The 24,841-nt window shown below is 36.0% G+C and overlaps 1 protein-coding gene across 2 annotated transcripts; it reads right to left on the reverse strand.

The window, feature by feature from the left end:
• Positions 1-488: 488 nt before the first annotated feature.
• LOC111148317 (gypsy retrotransposon integrase 1) lies at positions 489-24,734 on the reverse strand. 2 transcript variants are annotated; one of them, XM_022504818.1, is made up of 8 exons: positions 24,675-24,734; positions 15,025-15,170; positions 12,984-13,177; positions 10,966-11,271; positions 5,789-5,980; positions 5,514-5,690; positions 4,556-4,841; positions 501-1,185 (listed from the first exon to the last, which is right to left on the reverse strand). In XM_022504818.1, exons 2-8 carry the CDS (start codon positions 15,161-15,163, stop codon positions 911-913), a joined length of 1,569 nt encoding a protein of 522 aa, XP_022360526.1. In that variant the 5' UTR covers positions 15,164-15,170; positions 24,675-24,734; the 3' UTR covers positions 501-910. The 2 variants fall into 2 exon arrangements, with proteins under 2 accessions (XP_022360525.1, XP_022360526.1); XM_022504817.1 differs by lacking the exon at positions 24,675-24,734 and having other exon boundaries at positions 489-1,185; positions 15,025-15,264.
• Positions 24,735-24,841: the final 107 nt, after the last annotated feature.

Genomic DNA, 24,841 nt, shown 5'->3' on the forward strand with positions numbered 1-24,841 from the left:
CCAGGTGTATTATTTGTACTTCTCTAATGGAATTTAGCATGTAATTTGTAACTTGTGTTATACATGGCTTATATTGGCCTATAATCCTTACCAGACTGTAAGCCTCTTATGAAGATAAGACACACATCTAACTCATCCTTTAATTTTCTCACAGTATTCTTCAAAGTGCTTTCTAACAAATACTTGTTGAATAAAGTTATAAATATCATAGAGCTTATAGTTTGAAACCTCTGATACTATTTTATCATTAGTATTTACTTAAAACTGGCAGAAAAAATTTTATTAATGGGTACTTTTGACTTTAATATGTTTTATGGAAATGCACAAATGTTTTCAAACCAATATATAGATTCAGATGCAAATTCTGAGCCTAAAAGGTGAAATTATCAATATCCTGTAAGAGCCCATTAAACAACTCTAAATTCTTTCCTACAATATTATTTTTGAAAGTTCCAATGACACAGAAACAAACTTCACTTAATTCACTGTTACAGTTGAATAAATATTTATTAAGCCCATTCTAGGTAGTTCAAACTTATTTTTTAAAGGGGAGAAATAATCCAAAAAAAATTTTAAGCTGAAAACATGGTACCAATACCAGAGAAAGATCTGACAGTCTTGAACTGGAATTTAGTTTCCTTCGTAAGAAGCAATCATACTTTGCTTATTCTATTCTCATAAGAAAAAGTGGGTTTCATATATTATATGCCTCCTTTGCCTTTATATATATGTACTAACACTTAAACATGACACAAGTTTAGATAAATTAACAGTTATAAAATAAACCTTCAGGATTTAGTCATTCAGAGAATGGCAAGACACTTCTTTACAACTTTTTTTAAGTGGAAAAGATAAAGATTCAAGGAGTTATACTTTTTAAACAAGCACTTTACGTGAATTTTGGTATTTACTAACTTAAATACTCAAGGACTTGGTTTGAAGAGTCCAACAGACTGAAAGTCTGCTTTTCAAGAGTACAATGATCTTCTATCAATGGAGAGATTTTGGCATTTCTAAACTCTAACAGTTCACGATCTTTGTTTGATGTGAGTAATTCATTATCAACTACGCCAATAGTTGCATCTTCTACCAGAATATTTGCTTGGTATGCTCCAACTGGAATTTCAGGCAATCCAATGTAGTCATGATCTGCCACGACTGAACCTTGTAAGAGATAAAGACTGTCTAAAAGAAGAAACATCGTAAGTTCACCTTTTAGAATTACAAGTAAACATCATTTAAAAATTAAACAGTGTTAAATGAGGACGAAATCCCAAGTAATAAAAATTAACTATAAGATTAACTTCTGGTGGGTTCTCCTATCTGCTAAATAAATATACAGGTCAAAGGGTGAATAAAATCAGACATACATTTGACATTTCATATATATAGAATTCGGGAAAGAGCAAAGATTTTAAAAGAGCTAACTTTTCCCGTTCTCTTGATCTGTCTTTGGCAGGTATGTGTGATGTGGTAGAAGTGGCTGAAGATTACAAGCAAAGTTATAAAACTCTGCTTTTGATGATAGGCTTTACATACTTTTGCAAGGCACCTCTGAGTCAATTAATTTGAGAGATTTTCCAAGTTTTACCCCACCAACTCTTATTCATGCAAAAGTAGTAATTAGATTGAAAAAGATGGTAAGATATACATACTACGATGAAAACAAAAGCATGGATAAATAAAGAACTAAGATTTGTTTTGTTTCATGAATGCAGACCATAAATGTGGGAGAGAGAATAATGGGCCCCTAAAGATGTTAATGTACTAAAACTCCCTGGAATCTGTAAATGCATTACCTTACATGATAAAGGAGAATTAGAGAAGTGATGGAATTAAGGTTGATAACCAGCTGACCCGAAAGTAGGGAGATTATCCTGCATTATCCAGGTGGGCCCAAGGACAAGGGTCCTTAACTGTGGAACGGGGAAGGAGAGAGAAGTCTGCAGTAACTGATGTGGGGAGGACTCAACCTGTTATTGCTGGCTTTGAAGACAGAGGCAAGAGACCACAAGCCAAGCAGTGTGGGCAGCCCCTAAAAGGTGGAAAAGGCAAAGAAATAGATTCTTTTTGGGGCCTCCAGGAAAGAACACAGCCCCAGCAATGCCTGATTCTAGCTCCTGATTTTTTGGAATTCTAAGCTATAGAACTGTAGGATGTATTTTAAACCATTAAATTTATGATATTTTGCTACGGTATCAATAGGAAACTTATGAAATATGAAAACCATCTCAGAAACTGTGAAGGGCAATCAGCAGATGGAAATCTATCAAAACTCCTTCCCAAAACAAAACAATAAAACTACTCAAAATCTATATTGGGTAGAATAATGAGTCAGTAATATTTTCCTTTTCAGAGGGGAACATTATGATTACAAAGATAGAATGGTATGTCCTAAAACTTACTAAAATAATTAGTCTTGAAAAAGTACCTGGCATTGGACTGGACAAAATGACATATGCCTGCTTGAAATAGCAGAGAGAAATACTGTAGACCTAGTACTGAATGTGCTCCCTCTACATTCTGTTCTAGATAAGAATGGATAAGTAGTTGGCAACAGAAGCTTATCTGCTTTGGAGAGTGAGTCTTTAACACAGCTACAAGATATCCCAGCTGGTAGTAGCAATGACAAGTACAGACAGACAAATTCATAGTTCTTTTGGCTATACCACTTCCAAATTTATGTCAAATGAAAGAGTAGGATTTAAGACATTCAAAGGCATCTAGTTTGCTTTACATTCAGTTCAAAGACTCTTTCAAATCAGCTTTTGAGGTAAAGATTTTCAGGACAATATGTGATACTGAAGAAAAAGATGGCAGAAATCACATTTATTTTGAATTTCTACAAAGAAAAGAAACACAAAATAAGGAACAAATAGTAATCAAGAACCAGATTCCAGGATGGCCAGATCACACTTCCTTTGGTTAACAAGAAAAAACAATTTTACCCATCTCAGTTTCTTATATGTACACTAGTACTAATATTGTAATTTCCTTTATACTACTGGAAGAAATATCTGCGCAGAATTCAAGCATGAGGGAAAATTAGACGGCCTCTGTTTAGAAACCGTTCTACTCAATTGGATTCTGAAATATGCAGCAGTAGCAAAATGTTTGGCCTCCTTTCTGAGAAAGTCTTTGGCAAGAGCAAACTGCAAAACATTGAAGCAGATCCTGATATAGCAACATTTAAAATGTAAATTTTGTATTAAGTAAGGAAGGCTAACACATTAGAAGGCAGTGAGTCCTGAATGCTGAGGTTAGGGAGAAAATCTTGCTAGAAAGGAAAGGATAACATGTATCTATATAATCTTTTTTTTTTTTTTTTCCCTACTTAACTTACATAAGGCAGAAATCATAAAGGGCAGCTCAGTACTGAGAAGAAGAACAAGGAATGAAAGTGCTGATAGTCCAACAAAGAGAACACAGGTGCTGTGAGCTTTCAGAATTACAGCAGTCCAAGGTAAGTTTATTAATATAGCAAACAGGCTGTCACAAGGAGAAGGAAAGGTACTAAGAGTTTTTAACTTGCAAGTTTTGATACTGATCAGAAGCAAAGTTGAGCTATTTACTGAGCAACCCCCTTGGGGGGGGCTTTATCCTAAAACAATAAGATAAGCTTAAATACTGTTATTTTTCTTATAATATTCACTTACGCCTATTAAATAACTCAGTTGTTTAATAATGTACTAAATTCACCTTCCATTAATTGTTACTCATATTTAAGGGATATCAATGCTTTATTTTTCTTTATAGGAAAAATTAGCTGGCTGAGGTACCAATTCACTTCCTCTCAGTTAACTGCCCCAGAGAAACTCTAGGGAGTGGTTACAATAGGACAAAATAAAACAGTCTCCATCAAATGGGATTTAATCTGAAAGCCATAGCAAAATGTAATTTGTCTCTTAATCTCTGAAAGAAAGGGTTAACAAAATCAGGATATCCTTCTGACTGTTCAAAACCACATCTGGGGTCAAGTTCAACCTTGTTCAGGCTATCACCTCTTCTTAAAGCACCTTACTTACAGCATTTTGATTACACCCAACCTTACAGCCTCCCCTGCATCTATCATGACCTGACTATGGCATAACTTATAAAAATTAATCACTTTTTTTAAAGTTCCTTAGTATATTTATCTCAAAACAGGATTCTGGATAGTATGTTTGGTTTTGGCATCATTTATCTTAGTTGATATTTTCTCATGTTAAACCAAGACACAAAGTGACAAAACATTGTGAAAGTGAAAATTGAGAAGACGTAATTCTTCCTTCTGTGAAACAGGTCTAGTATCTCCTACGTGAACCATGGGTAAATGTGTGAAAAGTACACTAGAAATCAGAATAAGATCTCTTACAAGCCTGACAGTTTCAGAAGAGTTATTCTAATAAAAGAGAATACCTGAGATCTAAAACTATACCACATCTTATAAAAATGAGAAGGGAAAAGAAAACCTAACTGAGAGAAGGGGTTTGGGCTGGGTTGGGGGTGGATTCTTATATTAACTTCCGTCCTCATTCACAGGAAGTAAAAATGTAAAGAATTGACAGATGCTTACCTTGTTCACTGGACTCTCTTACATAGGGCTTAAGATGGGACATTTTGATAGGTCTTTTAAGTCTAGTCCCAGTGTTGTCTCTCAGAACAGCACATCCACTTTCTGTAATATAGTCTATGACACAAGGACCAACCCATTCAGACTGGAACCGACCATCCTTCCACCAATTTTTCCTTTGTCTTAAAACTTCATGACCCACTTTCAAATGAAATGGATTTAATTGCTTTGGTTTCTTTTTAACAATGATCTTGCTTTTATTTAGTTCATCAGGATTGCTGTTCTCCAACTACAAGAGCAAAATAAAACAGAAGACAAAGGGATGAAAGAGCTGTAGTTTCTTGAAGGTAAATGTAGATAACAAGATGGTCACTGCTAATACAAAGCAGACATGAATCCCATTTATTTTATTTTATTTTTTAAAGATTTTGTTTATTTATTTGACAAAGAGAGACAAGTGAGAGAAGGAACACAAGCAAGGGGAGTGGGGGAGGGAGAAGCAGGTTCCCCACTGAACAGGGAGCCAATGCAGGGCTCGATCCCAGTTCCCTGGGATCATGACCTGAGCCGAAGGCAGATGTTTAATGACTGAGCCACCCAGATGCCCCACCATTTAATTCATAAAGTCATATTTCAAAACCAGTATCATTACCCCAACTTTACAAAGAAGTTAAACAGATAGGTTAAGTAATCTGCCCAAATCAAACAACTGGAAAGCAACAAGACCGGAATATGAATTCAGCTCTACTGGATTCCAAAGAACAAAGTTTTCCCATTACTGCCTCTCAAAATTTTATTGCTAATAAGCATACTGCGTAATCAAGACAAAAGCAGAATATAACAGAAAACAAAATCTGGCTTAATATATCATATGTATACCATATGTGTGTGTGCATGCTGAAATTTTTTAAATTACTTCATGAATTTTTAGACTATAGAGTTTTCTATTAAATAGAATCACCTGTCTTGCTGAAGTTGTCTTATTCTCCATTATTTTATCAGCTTCTTTAATTGCACCTAGAATTTTGGCAAACATACTCGTATCATCACCATCCACTTCATGAAGAGCATCTGAAGTCTCAGGCATATAAGGATTGCGATTAAACATTTGAAAATATGGTGTATTTTTAGGAGGCTCCTATTTTAAGGAAAACGGACAAGGATTTGTAATAAAATATTTAAGTAGCCAAACAACAGTCATAACTCAAAAGTACAGAATCATAAAAAGACACATACCAAGTGAGTTACATTGAACGCAAATGAAATGGCTGATAGGTGATCATCCCAGTTGTTTGGGTGGTCAGCACAGTGTTTAGAAAGAAATGCTTTGATTGTGCTAGGTGTACTTTCAGTTGGATTAATGGTTTGGGAGGTATGAGAAATTACAATTTGCTTTGTGCCGAACAATCCACACAATTCAACATTGATCTGAAAAATATACAAAACAAAGTTGACTTTAAAATTCGTATTTTACTTTTCCCTTGACTGAATGGTTTCAAAAGAATCTGAATCTTGCCATTTTCACTGAACCATACCCACTCTAAATAAAAACATACATACTGTATTTAAAATAGCAGTTACCATTTAGTGAGTCCTTACCATCTACTGGTAAATACACTAGATGCTTTACATGACTGTCATTATACCTTACAACAATCATGAGTTCTCATTAACCCCCTTTTAAATATAAGAAGTTTTGGGAGGCTAAGTGCCTTGCCAAACATACATGTACAGCAAGGAAATGGAAGTACAGAATTTAACACTAACTCTGAGTTCATATAACATTTTAATTCAGCAGACAATTTTTCAAACAAACACGATCACAAATCTAGTTAATAGTTACGTGACTTTGGCAAGTAACTAAACTTCTGTGTACTCAGTTTCCTCATCTGTAAAATGAGGAAAATGCTACCCAGGACCCTTTTGAGAATTATATGAGTACATGTTTGTAAAGTACCTAAAACAGTTATTGCCAAGTATTAAGCACTTTATAACTTGTAATGTTACTATTATTGTTGTGGATTTATTATCTGCAGAGCCAAAAAAAAGTCAAAATGAGTTTAGAAAACTTCTAACAATAAGCAGTAAAATAAGAGTAAAATAATCTATTTTTCCTACCTTATGCCTCAGAATATTTTTTCTTATTATTTTTAATTGGGTAAACTTTTGGTTAATAAACTTGTCTTTTAAAAGATTGTACTCTTGTTGCCTAATTGTAAGAAGACAAGTAGTACCACAGTAACAAAAGAGGTAAAGCTAGTAAAAAAAGCACCAAAACCAAAATCACATTTCCCATGCTTCCTTGTAAGGAAGGAATAGTCATGTGATATAGTTTTGGTAAAAAAGATGTAAGTGGGAAGTTACTGGGCTTTTAAAAGTTGTTGGGTAGACTCAGCTGCTACTAGGTATTTTTGTCTATTGTCCTCTCCATTCTTTCTGTCTGAAATACAGATTTTTGTGGCATGGCCTCTGGCAGCCATATTGTGAACCTAAGACTGAGAGTCACATCTCAAAGATGGTAGAAGAGAAAACTAGAAGTATGGGTTCCCAAAGACATTCAGGTTACCCTTCCAACCCTGGACCATCTGGCCTTCTTTTACTTTTTGGAGTTTATATATTAGGCACAAGAGGAGTTCTCTCACTTGCAGGTAATACATTTCCTAGCTGGTATTTGTACTAATTTAGGCTACCTCCTTTTAATCTTTTTTTTTTTTTTAAGATTCATTTATTTATTTGAGAGAAAGCATGAGTTGGTGGGGGGGAGGAGGAAGCGGAGGAAGAGGGAGAGAATCCCAAGTGGACTCCACATTCTGAGTGCAGAACCTGATACTGGACTAATCCCATGACCATGAGATCAAGACCTGAATGAAACCAAGAGTGGGATGCTTAACTGACTGTGCCACCCAGGCACTCCTCCTTTTAATCTTTTAATTCAAGAGTAGTTAAAAAGATATCCTAGGGGAAAAAAAAAAAATCCTAGAGGGGCGCCTGGCTGGCTCAGTAGATAGAACATGCAACTCTTGATCTTTCGGTTATAAGTTCAAGCCCCACATTGGGTGTAGAGATTACTCAAAAATAAAATCTTTAAAAACAAAAAAGAGAGAGGGAGAGAAATCTCAGAGAATTGGTGTCATTTGGGTCAGCCTCAATCTGAGGTCATAATCAATAGTTTTAAATGACTGAGCTCTGGAAGAGGGTCAAACCACTTCTTAGTTTCAAGAGGCTGTTGCCTAGGAATGATCCAGTGAATTCATTTGTGGGATGCCAGCCTGATATCCTAACCCCAGAGCCTTTTTTCTCCCATCAAACCAGACATTCTATTAGTTGTTACAATTTTGGTTTCCCATAGACATATTTTTAAAATCAAAGAAGTAGATTTTCCTTTGGAAAGTGTATTTTCTTTCCTTCAGAGATTTATAAAAAGTTCATGCACTTTATTGAAACATCTGTATTTTCATCCAATTGTGTGTGTAATACACACACACTGTATGCATCCACAGTGTAATATTCTAATCTTATTTCAACACTTTAGCAGTGTTTGGTATGTGTTTGCTGACAAAAGAAACCATTTCATTTTATCACCATTATGCTAATATTTAAGCCATTTAAGCTAATATTCAAGCCAAAAAGAACATATTTTCTCAATCTTCAGTGATTTTTAGTTTTTTGCTATTAAACTTTACAAAAGAGGCTTATAAACATTTATTGCTACCTTTGTTAAAATTTCCAAAGACCTGGATTATCACATGACTTTAAACATAACCAGAAAAAGTGGTGACTCATAATAGCTTCATACGGTCATTATTTTTATCTCTGAGCACTTTATGCACTAAGGGTGAAGCTTTTCATTAGATATGGTGGAAGCAAATCAGTATTTCAAATCAGTTTCTTGATATTTTGAACTTAGGTGAGGTGACCCATTTCCTATCATATTTGTTTTCACCTCATTAATATGTCTATAAAAGAACTAGTATCAGAAGTTAAGTAGAAGTGTCAGCTCTATCATTTGCTTACGGCTGACAGGTGACTACAGTGTTGTATTATCTTGTTTTCACTGTAAGAAACTTAAGCCACCTGGCTATTCTATGAGGAGTAGTTTGGTGGAAACTAGATGATATTCAGAAACGCAACTACTACTGAAAACCAAGAATGAGCAAGGAAACTAATGAAGACCTCTTACATGTTGTGGATTCTTATTCTTTTCTCAAGATAACTTCATATATCATGTGTGATATACAATCATCTGCCTTCTTTTTTTTGTTTTTAAAGATTTTATTTATTTAATATAGAGATACACAGTGAGAGAAGGAACACAAGCAGGAGGACTGGAAGAGGGAGAAGCAGACTTCCCGCCGAACAGGGAGCCCGATGCCAGGCTCAATCCCAGGACCCTGGGATCATGACCTGAGCCGAAGTCAGATGCTTAACGACAGAGCCACCCAGGAGCCCCCAATCATCTGCCTTCTTACATGTTGTGGATTCTTACTCTTTTCTCAAGATAACTTTATATAACATGTGTGATGAACAACCACCTGCCTTGTTGATCTGGGATGCTCTTAATCATCTATACATACCATTAGCAAAACTTCTTTTCTTTCTTATTTATTAGGTAAAAAAGAAATATAAGCAGAACTTCTAACATTGTTTATCCTATAAACTGGATTGTTTTATATGCCTTATTTTGACCATTGCTCTGTCAGTCAAGGCAGGCAAGATTATCTGATAGTCAACAGAACACATTCAAGTCTCAGCTTTAATGCAACAATTTTACTGCTTGCTCTTATGAACCTGGCTATATATCAGAATGTCTCTTCATGGCAGTTATTCTTGACTATATGCCTTAGCAGTCCTAGATGAGAGAGATCCCACCACCCTATAATGTAATAACTGGAATGTTCAGTCAATTCCCTAGAGAAAAAGTAAGTATTATTACTATTTTTGTTTTTTAGGTAAGTTAAAATGGTCTTAATTTTTAATATTCATTCCTATTTAATTTGAACACTTTTCCACATTTGTTATTCATTTATTTTTTTTACAGATTTGTCTGAGAGAGAGAGAAGGAACGTGCACACTTGCGGATGCTTGGGAGCTGAAGGGAGCAATAAAAAGAGGGACAAGCAGACTCCATGCTGACTGCAGAGCCAATATGGGGCTCAAACCCAGGACCCTGAGATCATGACCTGAGCAAAATTAAGAGCCAAACACTTAACCAACTGGACCACCCAGGGCTAGGAACGGGATTTGGGGTGGGTTTCCACCATTCCCTAATTGATACAGGTGGCTCACAGCACTTAAACTATACAAACAAGGTGGTTTATGCTGAACACCATTTTTCCTTTAGAATCTAGAATTTTGGTACAAGCCAGGCAGTGGGCACCTTCGTGACTAGCTACCAAAAAAAAAAATCCTAGGCACTGAGGGGCACCTATGTGGCTGTTGGTTAAGCATCTGCCTTTGGCTCAGGTCATAATCTCGGGGTCCTGGGATTGAGCCCCACATTGGGTTCTCTGCTCAGTGAGGAGTCTGCTTCTCCATCTTACTCTCCCTCTCTCTCTTTCTCTCTCAAATAATAATTAAAAAAAAAAAAAAAGATTAACCTTCAAAAAAAAAGTCCTAGGCACTGTGTCTCTAATGAGCTTCCCTGGTAGCACATGTTACATGTGCTTGCTTTAATTCCTTGTTGACAGAATTAAATATGTCTGGCTGTAATTTTTGTTTATATCAGTACTCTGTTTAATTATGAAAATTTTAAAATATGCCTTAAGTGTCATAGTCACTATTCCTTTTTTAGAATTTTCATATATATTCTTGCCTGCATATTCTTTCAAGTTAACTTTAATCTGTAAAAAGGTGAGGGCAAGCAATAAGTTCCCTCCTTATTAGTGCTGATTAGAAATTAATTATATAAATTACTGTGATTTGGGAAAAATCAATACCTTTCAATATTGAATATTCTCATTCATAAACATGATATATTGTCAACTCTCCCTCTATATGTCAATCATATAATTTTTTTTAACGATTTTATTTTTAAGTAATCTCTACACCTGATGTGGGTCTTGAACTTGCAACCCTTGAGATCAGGAGTCATATGCTCTATCCACTGAGCCAGCCAGGGACCCCCAATCATGGAATTTTTAAGTTAGAAGTAAACAAGGATTATTTGGTCCAGTTTCCTCATTTTAGCTTTAGGAAACCTAAAGACAGATTTATAATTACTTACTTGCACAATCAATACAAAAATCCTGGTCTCTTAAATGCCAGTCCAGCTACCTTTGTGCTATGCAATATTAAACTTCAATTATCTGTACCAATTTATATAAACTTCCTAAGAACCCTATAATGCACAGGTGTGCGTGGCACTGAACGTTTAGTAAAATATGCTCTTAGACCTAACTAATTATTTGTCTTACCTCATGAATGAACTCTTCTCTTTGGTCCATTATTATTTTCTGAGGTGGTCCATATAAGAAAAATATATTGATAATAGCTTTAGAAATTTCTGATGCTGAAACATCACAGAGAGGCAAAATCACAACCCATTTTGTGAACAAATCTGTCATGATTATAGTATAAACATGACTTCTGTTGCTTGCATGAAATGGGCCCATCAGATCAACAGTAACTATACTCCATGGATTTTCCACCTTCAGAAGGTGCTGTTTCGGTGCTAGAATAACTGTATTTTTTGCCACTTGGCAATGCTGACAAGCATATACCTATAAAACAGGCACACAATAAGAAATACAGATGTTTATATAGTCAACATAATAAAAGCAGTCTTATAAGTATGAAGTTTTTATTAAAATGGCTAATAGTTACTCTCTGTTTTGAAGGAGAAACCGTTAGACTATTCTCAGAATAGAATAAAACCTTCTGTTCAGAATGATAAGCAAGTAATTACTTGCTATTACAATCCAGTGACTACTTTAAGGGGTCTTATTAACATGGAACATCACTCTAGTTTACATTCAACAAATATTTTTTATGTAAATAAATCTTAAAACAAATTTCTTATATCAAATTTGTTATATTTTTAAGTCAGTATCTGAATATACAATAATTTCTATAAGCAAGAGATTTTTGATCTATTCCAATGGTATTTACTAAAACATAATTTTATTCAAAAAATACTTAGAGATGCCAGAAATTCCTCAAGATCCCAGGAAAATAGAAAGAACAAAAACAAAGCCCATGCTGCCATGGAGCTTTTAATGTGAGTGGGATGAGAACTGATTAACATATGGATGGTGCCAATGCTCAGCATATTTCTAGAATTCCATTTTGGAAACCACTTTCAGAACAACTTGTGAACAAAATTTTATAAACTCTCTTTGCATAGTTACTTTTAATCAGAAGTTTTATTGTCCAAATTATATACTAGCTTTCATCATAAATAACCTCTATTTCTAAAAACCATATCCATTCTCAAATGATAAAGATCTGACAAAGATCAAAGAAATGTGTGGCAGGTTCTAAAAGCAAATATAAATACCGAGGTCTACCTGCATAGACAACAAACTGATATTACAAACAATATTTAAACGTTGCTTTAATTCTTTACACCTGAAGTGACAATCTTCTGATGTACTATTATAATTATTAAAAGGATCTCACACAGACACCAAGTCATATAGAGTACACTAGAAGGAGTAGGGATCAGATGACCTACCAGTAAAAACACCAGAATTCCTAGATGAATATACTTTAAGAAGCTGAAAGGTTGTAATAAGTTATAAAGTTACAAAACTCAGACTAATGTCATCATTTTTACAACTTGATTTCGACTTTAGTTGGTTTTGGGTCTCTGCCATATTTGACATTTTCTACATCAAGATGAGATATGCACAAAAGATGAGAGCACACACTGGACCTGACTTACGAACAGATTCTCCTCTTGAGAAGAGATTAAATGATGGCCATCAAAGAGGTAATCATTTAGTCAAAGGAATTTCACCCCCATTTGAATTCTGCCAATATAAAAGAGTTCAATGATGAAAATCTGGTTCTAAATAATCTATTTTAATATGCTATTTTTCAAAATTTTAAATACTGTTTTAGTTCAAATTATGCTTTAGTGATTCTAAAGGAGAATTTGAAAACCTGATTTCTTTTTTTTTTTTTGAGGGGGGGTATGGAGGGGAAGAGGGAGAGAGAGAATCTTAAGCAGGTTTCATGCCCAGTGCAGAGCCTGAAGTGGGGCTGTCTCACAACCCTGAGATCATGACCTCAGGTGAAATCAAGAGCCAGGCACCCTGAAGGAGAATTTTGATGGGAAATAAAATTCCTTTTAAATGTTTTTGTACAAACACTACCCATAGAAAAAGTACTTAACAAGAGGTAATCTCCAGAGTAAATCTGAAGCAATAATGAATTCTGGATATCTACTACAAAGATATTATTTAAAATATTCTTAATATATAAGCCATACCCACTGTTTGACATCATTGGTCACAGAAGTCCAATAATAATTGGATTCCACTAGAGTAAGGGTTCTGGATATACCATGATGAGCTCCAGTGTCATTTTCATGGCATTCTCTTAGGACTTTCTTTTTTTCTTCTTCTGAAACAATTACCAAACGGTTTTGTTTTCTGTCTTTTCCAACATAAAACAGCTTTTTTTCTGGAATAAATAATAACAAAAAGATACTATTGCAATTTTTAGAGATCAATATACTTTAAGATAATCTAATCATGGCCTTATCATCAAACCATTACGGTTTTTAAAAATCTTTTTCGCTCTAAGATAGAATACTTATTTGTAATGAATGCATACATACAACCTGAAAAGTTCTCAGCTGTTATGTTTGCTTGTTATGTAGGAGGATCACTAGTTGCTATACTTTTGTAGCTATCCATACCAGTGGAGCTAGTTTGTTCACCAACACATGTGATAACAACAGGAGTATGAAATTATCTTTTTATGGGAGTACTCAAACTGGAAAAATACTTGCAGGCACCCCTTAAAAATGGCATGAATTAGCAGATGAATTATGTATAGACTAGCAACTTCTGGAACAGAATTTTCCAAAATAGTATTTCAACATAACTTACATTTTTGTAAGCAATCACGCTGTTAAGTTTTTCTAGATTTGAACAGGAGGTGGGATGTGCAAAGCAGGAAAGCAAGAGAACCTTTATCCTTAAGATAGTTCTCTGCTCTCCTCTGGAGGGTGCCTGGGAAGAATCCATAGCTGGAAAGCAATTGAGGTGGGGAAAGAATCACTCTCTCTCTCCAGTGTGGATGAGGTAGTTATTTATACTCCAAAATACAGCACTAAGTTACTAGTGTTTAATTAAGCAAATGCTGAGTGAAACATTCCTTCCTTGAATTAGAAGGTAAGCAACCTAAGGGCAGGAACCTTATCTACCTTATTCATCCCTGTATTATCCCTAAGGCCTAAAATGTGATTGACACACAGTAGGAACTTGGTAAACATTTGCTGCATAAATGTTTAAATAAATAAATGAATGAATGAATCATAACTTTACTAAGAGCTAAGAGGTGTACTTATGAAGTATAAAGGAGTTATAGGACCGGGTATACACAGAGATATGAGGAAGTATTTATATATTATTTTAAAGTCCCCTGATTTTGTACCTAGAGGAAAAACTTCCATTAGTTAATAGCACCAACATTCATTTAGTCCTCTGGCAACCTAACTTCTGGCTTATTTCATTGCAAACGTCTCTTCCCTTTGAAGGAAGAGGAGAAAGAAGGAAAAATTACCATAATCTTTCAACATAAATTTTCTACTGCATTTCAAATATTTAATCCATTCAGGGGGATTAGGTATCCAAAAATGAATGTGATCCTGAAAATATCTGATGGCAGAGGGGCCACAGAAATAAATACAGTAAAAAGTCAATATTTTCATATCAGCATCAAATAAGCTCTTCATCGACAGTGACATAAGTGCTAGAAAATGCCATTAAAGTAGGAATTACCTGAGGACAAAAGCATGAGATGTTAATTTAAGTGAGTGTTTTAATTTTTTTTGCCATGGTTATCATTTTCTATGATTTAAAATGTCCTTTTCATGCTTACTGGTATTCAGTTAGCTTCACTGGAATTTTTATTTTGCTTTTGACTGAGTGTCATCATCAATTGCGCTGGTAATTGCTGAGCAACAACCAGTTACTGCATATAAAATTCTCTGAATTCCACAAAGTACACATGGAAAATCATCTATATTAACTCTACACTTAAGATTTGGGGCATACATGTTACCTTTGTTTCTTTTCTTTTTCTTTCTTTCTTTCTTTTTTAGAGACAGAGAGAAAGAGAGTGTGTATGAGCGGGGGTGAGGTGACAGGGAGGGGTAGAGGGAGAGAGAATCTTAAAGAGGCTCCACACCCAGCACAGAGCCCCACATCGGGCTCCACCTCAGGACCCTGAGATCATGACCTGAGTCAAAATCAAGAGTCGGATGCTTAACCAACTCAGCCATCCAGGTGCTCCAGTGTTACCTTTGAAGATAAATTTTTTTGCTGCTCTTCTTATGCCACTTCTTTCACTTGGTAGTGTAGTTGGATGATATTCACCAGTTCGTTTATAATATGCAATCTGTTTAAGATGAAGGTCACCATTTTTTCCACTACGGACCATGATGAACCTAGGTAAAGGTATTTAAAGATATAATTTGAATGGTAAGTTCATTCAGTTGCTATTTTGGTTCACGCTTCTGTCACATTTCTGCTTACATATGAATTGAACATTCCCGGAATATTATCTGTGATAGAGATAAATATAGCACAGAAAAGGAACTGTGTGGTGTATACGAACTAAAATATGCAAAAGCTATTTTTGAGATACATCATAACACATTATCTTATCTCCTTCCATGTGAAAAGAAATGCTGAAAATTTTCCACATACTGGGAAAAAACAAAATAAATGATTACACTTCAAAAAGTTTTGCTTCAAGTCTCTCACTACCATCAATCGAAATCTTACTTACATAGAATGGTTCTGTTGTATGACATTTAAATACATGATAGGTTATAAAGGGGAGAAATGTTTTTTTTTTCCTTCTAAATATATTCATGGTCATTAAAAAAAAAAAAAGTCCACTCAAGTAATTTATGAAAACGATCTATTTTGAAAATGTTTAAATGATAAACGACAGAGAAGATATTTAGTTATGCCAGATCTCAGATCTTCTGAACTACATATAAGCTGCTTTTTCTTGAACAGAACTGATTTTTGGTCCTGTACATACTTTATCTATGTTATAAAGAAAACTCTGGCTGTACCGGCAAAAACAAAACAAAATAAAATTTGTCTATTTTAGACCATAAATTATATGGGAAACCATTAAGTTAAAAAAAAAAAAAGCCCCTTTCATATTTTTAGGTGAAAGAAACTATTCTATGCAGATTATTCTGTTTGCCACCACTCCCACCCTTCCAGATCAATCTTTTGGCCTCTCTTTCCCTGCTACTGTGCCCTAAGAGACTGACCCTTGGAAACTACACTTACAGTTTTCTGATTAGGCTTGCTCAGTGGGAGGTGCCACGAGGCAGATCAGAATGCAGAAGTGGTCAGGATATTTATTTATTGGTTTAGGCTGCAACCCTCTGCAACTACTGCTCCTGTAGAGTAGCCCATCTTCCATGTTTCTAATTCTCACTGCAAGTCTATAAAACCATTTCTTCTTTTCGCTAACGCAGGAGCACTAGTCCATCATTATACCCTGCTGTTACTAATCTCAGGGTACCAAGTGGATTTCTTCGACCCTGTTCTTTGGTCTTTAAATAGAAGCTTCATTAAATTTTCTTCAAATTTCCAGGAGAATGTATCTTCTGTTTCTTTTTTTTTTCCCCAGATTTTATTTATTTGAGAGAGAGAGAGAGAGTGAGAGAGAGCATGAGCAGGGCGGGTAGGGATGGAGAAGGAGAAGCAGGCTCCCTGCCTAGCAGGGAGCCCAACATATGGTTGGATCCCAGGAGCCTGGGATCATGACCTAAGGCAGACACTTAAGGACTGAGCCACCCAGGTGCCCCATCCCCCATCTTCTGTTTCCTACTAGGACTATAACACAAAAGCTTAAAATTTTTAATTCTGAAAACAATATTGATATTTTCTGATTACTAGAAGATCTAGTGATGAGTCTACAAGAGTATTACTGCAGAAAGAATGTTAGAATAAAAAAGAAGAGACTGTGCCCAGGAACCTATGGCTTTAACAGTCTATTAAGTCTCTTCTCCTATGATATAGCACTTTCTACATTCAATAACCATCTTTCTGATGTTTTCATAACTTCCACTGAGGATATCAGTACATTTATAATATCTCTTAGTCTTGGGTTAGCATAAAGTGTAAGCTATTTTATGGTCTATATAAAAATTTCTTCAACAGGACACAAAAAAACACTATTCTTAGTTAGGAGAAAAAAATTATAACAAATTGTACTTCACTGAAATCACAACCCATTCAAGAGACATCTTTAAGGAAAGGAAAAGGCAGACTGGCAGAAGATATCTTTAATATGTATATCTAACAAGGGACTCATACTCAGCATATATAAACAACTACAAATCAAAAAGAAATGGATAAAAACCCAACTCAAAAAATGAAAGTAAAATCTTGTACAGCACTTTAAAAAAGAAGATATCCAAATGGTTAATAAGCAAGTGAAAATGTGCTCAACATCATTACTCCAAAATATCAAAAGGGGTAAAATTAAAAACACAGACAATGCCACCTAATAAGAACAGGTAACAAATGAAACACTTATACATGATGGGAGTGCAAAATGCTACAGCTACCTTGGAAAATTGAATCTTCTAACTTGTGTACAGTAAGGACTTGACAAATCTACTTTTGGATTTATACCCCAGTGAAATGAATACATGACTATCAAAAGATGTGTAAGAAAATGTTCATAGACTTTTTGTAGTCATAATAACCCCTATTTGGAAATAGTAAAGGCATGGAGAGATTTTACTATGTATATACTTAGCCCTTGTCCTGTGGCTCTGTTTTCAAGTTCCATCATGCTCTAAATCTTAGTTCTTTTCAAACTCTCTTCGGTGAAGTACCCATCCCCCCTGACCCCTACCACCAACTCCATCTGTCAAAGAAGACCTCTTGATGCCTTTACTTTAATGTCATCCTCACTACAGTTTTTCCCCTGCCGAATGATTCTGTGGCAAACTTCCACTCTTCATCAATTTTCATTTTAGGGAAACTGGTCAATCAAGTAGGGAATACAGACTATGCTGATCTACCTATCCATTTGCCTGCCTGTCACTCTAGCTCTGTATTAAACCTCCTCAACTCTTAAACCAACAAGCAAAAATCATTTATCCTATTTTCAACTCCAGGGTACACTGACACAAGCTCTTCCATGTCCAAGGGAGAGAAAGAACTGCCCTGTCTCATTTTATTTCTTAAAGATTTTATCTTTAAGTAATCTCTACATCCAACATGGGACTCAAACCCACAACTCTCAGATCAAAAGCCACATGCTCTGCTCACAGATTCAGCTAGGCATCCCTGCCATTTCTCATTTTAGATTAAATCTAAAATGATTTAGGGTCTATATTCTATAAAATATATGACCAACCCCAAATTATGGTTTTCTATGAGTGGCTTTTGGAATCAACAATATTCTAAATCATCTAAGAGAGAACCTTGAAACATCCCATCCTAGCCAGCTGCTGAGCATGGTATCTGGAAGAAGACATGATTTATACAAATAAGATAAAATCCTTTAGTGCCTTCCTTTCAGAGATCAGTAAAGGTTGCAAAACCTGAAGGACCTTACAAAGAAAAGGGAAGAAGCATTTTCAGGCCTATTAAAAAGCCTCCAGGAGCAAAACCAAACTCACACACCTTATGAGAAAATACAGGTCCCATAACACAGAGGGATATGGGTAATTGTAACTGGTAGAAAAAAAAAACTGGCTATTGGACAACATGAATGTCTCCATAAATTACAGTGATGTCCATTATTTTCCCCTTATACTGAAAAACTTCTACCTTTTAAGTTTCCCCAACTGTCCCCTACAATTCTCCAGGGTGTCTTAGTCCACTTGGGTTGCTCTAACAATATACCATAGACTGGGTGTCTTATTAACAACAAACATTTATTTCTCACAGTTCTAGAGGCTGAAAAGTCTAAGCACAAGCTGGCAGATTCAGTGTCTGGTAAAAGCTTGCTTCTTGCTTCATAGATTACCTCTTTGCTTTGTCTTCACATAACCAAAGGTGCTGGGGAGCTCTCTGACATCACTTTTAAAAGAGCACTAATCCCAGGGTGTCTGGGTGGCTCTGTCGGTTAAGTGCCAACTCTTGATCTCAGCTAAGGTCTTGATCTCAGGGCTATGAGTTCAAGCCTTGCACTGGGCTCCACACTGGGCATGGAGACTACTTAAAACAACAACAGCAGCAGCAGCAAAAATGAAGGGCACTAATTCCATTCTTGAGGGCTCCATCCTCATGTCCTAATCACGTTTCAAAGGCATTATCTCCTAATACCATCACACTGGTGGTTAGGATTTCAACATACAGATTTGCAGGAGCGGGGGTATGGGGGAGAGAACACACAAACATCCAGAAAATCTTTTCTCTAATTACTCAATATAAGATAAAGCCCTCAGTACATTCAAGCATCTGTGCTATTGGATACTCCTGGCTGTCCTATCTAAAATACATGAACAAAGATTCATGTTCAGAAAGTCTATTCACTAAAATTAACCTTTCCACTTTCAAACCCTTAACTTTTGAAGAACTGAAAATACATCAAAATAGAAGAATTTTTGCTCCTCTGAGCAAGCGCATAGTACAAAAGTTCAAGGAATAGAAGAAATCAATAAACAAAATTTTGAAAACTGAGTTCTCTGAGGTTTTTGGCTTTGTTGTTTGTTTGTCTGTTGTCAACATTAAGGTAGAGTGGACTCTTCTAATGGTGGAAGACATAAAAATCAGAAAATTTCCACATATTTTTGTATTTCAAAAGTGTGTTATATAAGGGTTGGCTGTCTTAGTAAAGAAAAGAACACTTAAAGGGGTGATTATTTGTTTGACAGTTACCTTGAAACTTGAAAACTATTCATTGTCCTAAGCGTATTTTTATCTTCCAAATGAATTATTAGATAGAGTAGACACTATTAAAGACTGCCGTTGGCCATCTCCACTGCTTACTGACAGTCTGAACTATTTAGCCAAGCCTCTACAACCTGGCACAAAACAAGCTCACAGTGTCTCCTCTCGTCTTCTTTACATACCTTTGCCCACATCCCAACCACTCTCTGTACCTTGGCTTATGTCACCATTTTCCCCGTGAATGGTTTATCCTTCCAATTTTATCTGAATAAATCTTTTTTTTTTTAAAGATTTTATTTATTAGAGAGAGAGAAAAAAGCAGACTTCCCACTGAGCAGGAAGCCCAGCTTGGGCGTGATCCCAAGACTCAACTATCATGACCTGAGTCCAGGGCAGATGCTTAACCAACTGAGCCACATAGGTGCCCCTACCTGATTAAGTCTTAACCATTTTTCAAAATAAATCTCTAGCACCTCGCTGAAGCAAGCCTTTCATGATGTCTGAATCTGAAGCGATCTCAACCTCTCCTGACCTTTGTACCACTATAGAACTTCCTATGTTTTACTCACTACTGCAGTTGTCAGGCCTTTCATCCATGTAACTTTTTATTTGTTCATTCATTTACCAAGTCCTTAAATCCTTATATGAACTAGGTTATGGGAATACAAAGATAAATAATAAAAAACCAAAAACCTTTTGTTCTTTTATTTTTTTTTAAGATTTATTTACTTATTTATTTCAGAGAGAGAGAGAGCGAGAGGAGAGAGAAGTTGAGCAGGAGCAGGGGGAAGGGGCAGAGGGAGAGAATCTCAAGCAGAAACCACCTCAGCACGAAGCTCATTGCAGGGGTTTGATCTCATGACTCTGAGATCATGACCTGAGCTGAAATCAAGAGTCAGATGCTTAATTAACTGCACTACCCATGTGCCCCAAAAAACGTTTGTTCTTTTAAAGGCAATGTTAAGAAAGTGAAAAGAAGAGTAACAGCTGGGAGAAAATATTTGCAGTATACAAATATAATAAAAAACTTGTATTCAGAACTTATAAATAACTCTTATTTCTTTCAAATTTTCATTTAAATTCTAGTTAGTTAACATATATGGTAAATTTGGTTTCAGGTGTAGAATTTAGTAGTTCATCACTATATATAACACCCAGTGCTCATCACAAGTGCCCTCCTTAATACCCATCACTCACCCTCCTCCCTCCATCAACCCTCAGTTTGTTCTCTATAGTTAAGAGTCTCTTACGGTTTGCTTCTCTCTCTTTTTTTTCTTTCCCTATGTTCATCTGTTTTGTTTCTTAGATTCCACATATAAGTGAAATATGGTATTTGTCTTTTTCTGACTTATTTTGCCTTGTATAAATCTCTAGCTCCATCCTCATCATTGCAAAGAATTTGTAAAGAATCCTTAAATCTCAATAAGGTACAAACAATCCAACTTAGAAAATGGGCAAAAGATTTGAACAGACCTTTCATCAAAGAAAATATGACTTGCGAATAAACACACGAAAATATGCTCAACACAATTAGACATTTAAAAAAACAAATAAAGTTAAAATACTGCTATACATCTATCAAAATGGCCAAAAAAGAAAAGAAAAGAAAAAAGAAAACTAACAATACTAAGTACTACCAAGGATACAGAACATCACTGGTGAGAATACAAAAATGGTACAAACATGCTGGCAAACAGTTTTAACTCAAGAGAAATTAAAGTATATGTCCATACAAATGTGTATGGGACTGTTTCTAGAAGCTTTATTCCTAACAGCTGAAATCTGAAGACAAACCAAATGTTCAGCAACTGGTGAGTGGATAAATAAATCATGGTAGATCCATATGGTGAAATACTACTCAGCACTGATAATGAACGAACTAAAAAGATACTTAATAGGGATAAATCTAAAAACCATGTTTTTATGCTAAATGAAAAAAGTCAGACACAAAAGGCTACATACTATATGCTATTATTTAAATGACATCTGAAAAAACTACAGGGGCAAGGAATAATTTTTTTTAATTAAAGGAGAATTTTTGGGCGCCTGGGTGGCTCAGTGGGTTAAGCCTCTGCCTTTGGCTCAGGTCATGATCTCAGGGTCTTGGGATTGAGGCCCACATCAGGCTCTCTGCTCAGTGGGGAGCCTGCTTCCCCCTCTCTCTCTGCCTGCCTCTCTGCCTACTTGTGACCTCTCTCTCTCTGTCAAATAAATAAAAAAAATATTTTTTTAAAAAAGAATTTTTTAATGAACTACAAAGGCAATTTTTAAGAATTGCAAACATTTATACAATGCTTTACTGTGATGATCCTCACAACATCCTATGAAGTAGGCACTAGCTGTATATCCACTTTATAGATAAGAAAATAGAGTTTCAGAGAGATTATCCAATTTGCTCAAAGCAACACAGTGAGTGGGGGCACTGACATCTGACCCTTGTTTTCTGTTGTTTCAAATTTTGTTGGCTTTTTTCCCCCTGCTATGCGAATAACTTCATTACTGTCAATCTCAGATTTCATAATACTTGGTTCAGGCCTCTTCTAGTGAAGTTGTAAAATTATTTTGTAATTAATAATTCAGATTACATATGAAAAGTGACAAAAGTCTTATTAATTTTTTTTTTTAAAGATTTTATTTATTTATTTGTCAGAGAGAGAGGAGCGAGAGTGAGCACAGGCAGACAGAGTGGCAGGCAGAGGCAGAGGGAGAAGCAGGCTCCCTGCCAAGCAAGGAGCCCGATGTGGGACTCGATCCCAGGCTACCGGGATCATGACCCGAGCTGAAGGCAGCTGCTTAACCAACTGAGCCACCCAGGCGTCCCAAGTCTTATTAATTTTTAATGTTTATATCATTTCACATAGTTTGGGACACAGTGGACATTCACGTATTTGTGAATGAGCAAAGAATTATTTGCCATTCCTCATAGGAAAGATAGCAGTGAATTAAAAAAAAAAGAGCACATGTTCCAAACGTAATTGTTATTTCACTTAGGAAAACACTACTTCTCTTACATATATATGGCAACATAAGTAGGGTGTGTCTACGAAGTCATGGCTTTTAGGAGTCAAAATTTGTGGTGTATGAGCTACCTAAGCTTCAGTAATCACATATGAAAAAAGAAAATAATACTTATTCCTCCTTTTTCATAAATACCAGATCAGTGAGATTAAGGATTTGCAAAGTCCCTTGCAAATGGTAATTCAATATATAATTATTGTTAAAATATTTATCATTCATCTCAAACTGTTCAAAGTAATAGAAAACTCTTTTCTCAAAACCTTTATCTACAAGGAAAAAGATTTAAAATCTCGTTTTCACTAATGGTGATTAATGTTTAACGGTAATGTTTACGGGTTTTGTTTTTTTTTTTTTTTTTTTTTTTGACAGAGATCACAAGTAGGCAGAGAGGCAGGCAGAGAGAGAGGAGGAAGCAGGCTCCCCGCTGAGCAGAGAGCCGGAAGCGGGGCTGATCCCAGGACCCTGGGATCGTGACCCGAGCCGAAGGCAGAGGCTTTAACCCACTGAGCCACCCAGGTGCCCCTAAAGTTTATGTTTTAATGTTAACAAGGAAAGCCAGAAGACTGAAGAGTTGCAAACTTTGTAATAATTATAGTCTAATGTGGTTCACAAGCTTAAATACATAAGAAAAATCAGTTCATAAAAATGAAAATCATCTAAATAGGTTAAAATTTGCTGCTAATATTTGGCATTTATATACAGAAATAATACAGGCTTTAAGCTGTAAGAGTAGAACAAACATAAATCAAGTAGTTTCCTATATCCAAATATTAAACAGAAGTATCATTTACAAGGGAGAATTAAGTGGTTTAAGTTATAAAAATAAGTATTAAGCCTTCTTTAAATAGTCCTTATTTTTAAGAATTTGTGTTAAATAAGTACTTGTGTATTAAAATATGTAGGGATGACAAAAGGAGGTGAAGGTCGCTGATGACAAGTTCTAATTTTGCAAGAAGAACTGTCAGGGTCAAATTTGGTTGAGCTTTAACGCTAGGTCCCTAGGACAACGTCAAATAAAATCAATAAGTAGTTGCGTAAATATTTGTTACTTAATTCCTTTAATTTTATCTTGCGTATGCAAAAAGTAAGGCAGTTAAGTATCACTTTAAATAAGAATTGGACAAAACCCATCAAGGGCAACAACTTAAGTCTCCAAAGAGTTGTCACATGCATGTGTTCCAGCTTAAAAACTTAAATTTTGCAATATTTCAACATATTCAATATATTAACTTGTGATCAGAATTTTTACTTCTGATTTAGTCTAATCTTTGAGAAAAAGAGGAACACAATTTTTTGGTAATGTCTAAGAATGGGAAAACTAATGACACCAGAACACTTCTAATCTGCTTCACTTCAACCTACAAATTCGTTTAACCAAAATGCCTTCACTTCCAGAAGCAAACACATAAAGTCACGTGTGATACATGAATTTACATTTTGAACACAATTTCTCTACTCTGGCCCAGAAACGCTCATTTGAGGAAAACCCACACTGAGGTAGTGTTCTTTTCCTTACTACCGGACAAGATTCTCCCCCGAACTCGCGATTTTCCCCGCCAAAGGTAATTTTAATTTGGGAGCAAGAGGGCAATATTCCAGATCAAACGACAACGATGGTAAAGTCAAGTGGGGAGAATTCTTCCGAGTCCGCCAACTGCGGCGGTCAACCTGCTCGCGGTCTCGGACGCTACTTTAACTATCGGAGAGCATTTCCAGCGAGTTTGAATGGCTCGTTAATCAATTCTGAAGGGCAAGGTCCAGCTAAGCTTAACCTGATCAGCCAAACGATCTGAAGCAAAACTCGGTCCCACAGACGAAGCACCACCCCCACGCCCGACTACAGAACTCGCCCCTTTTCAATTCAGCTGGCGCGGGACACCGCAACGCCCAAGCAAGGCCCTCTCTCCCCAAGAGCGCCTGCGCAATCCCCGCGGTCAATTAAACCCGTCCTTAAACTAGTCGATGCAAATGGTTTCGAAATTACTCTCAGGTGATGCCTCACTTTAAAAAAACCACTACCTCTAACAAAGCATACCGGAACGACCACTCACCGAAAGTGGTCCTAAACACAAACGACAGGATTTAAGCTTCCTCTCGCGACTTATCTGGTGCTGCCGGAAACGGAACTACCGTGCCTTTAAGAGGGGTGTGCTTATGGGGGCCGGGCAGGCCGTTTGGCACTTGCCGGAAAGCGTTCCGCCCGGTGAGGTTTCTGTGT

Source organism: Enhydra lutris, unplaced genomic scaffold, assembly GCF_002288905.1.
Source record: "Enhydra lutris kenyoni isolate GAN:26980312 unplaced genomic scaffold, ASM228890v2 scaffoldscaffold19, whole genome shotgun sequence".
NCBI lineage: Eukaryota > Metazoa > Chordata > Mammalia > Carnivora > Mustelidae > Enhydra > Enhydra lutris.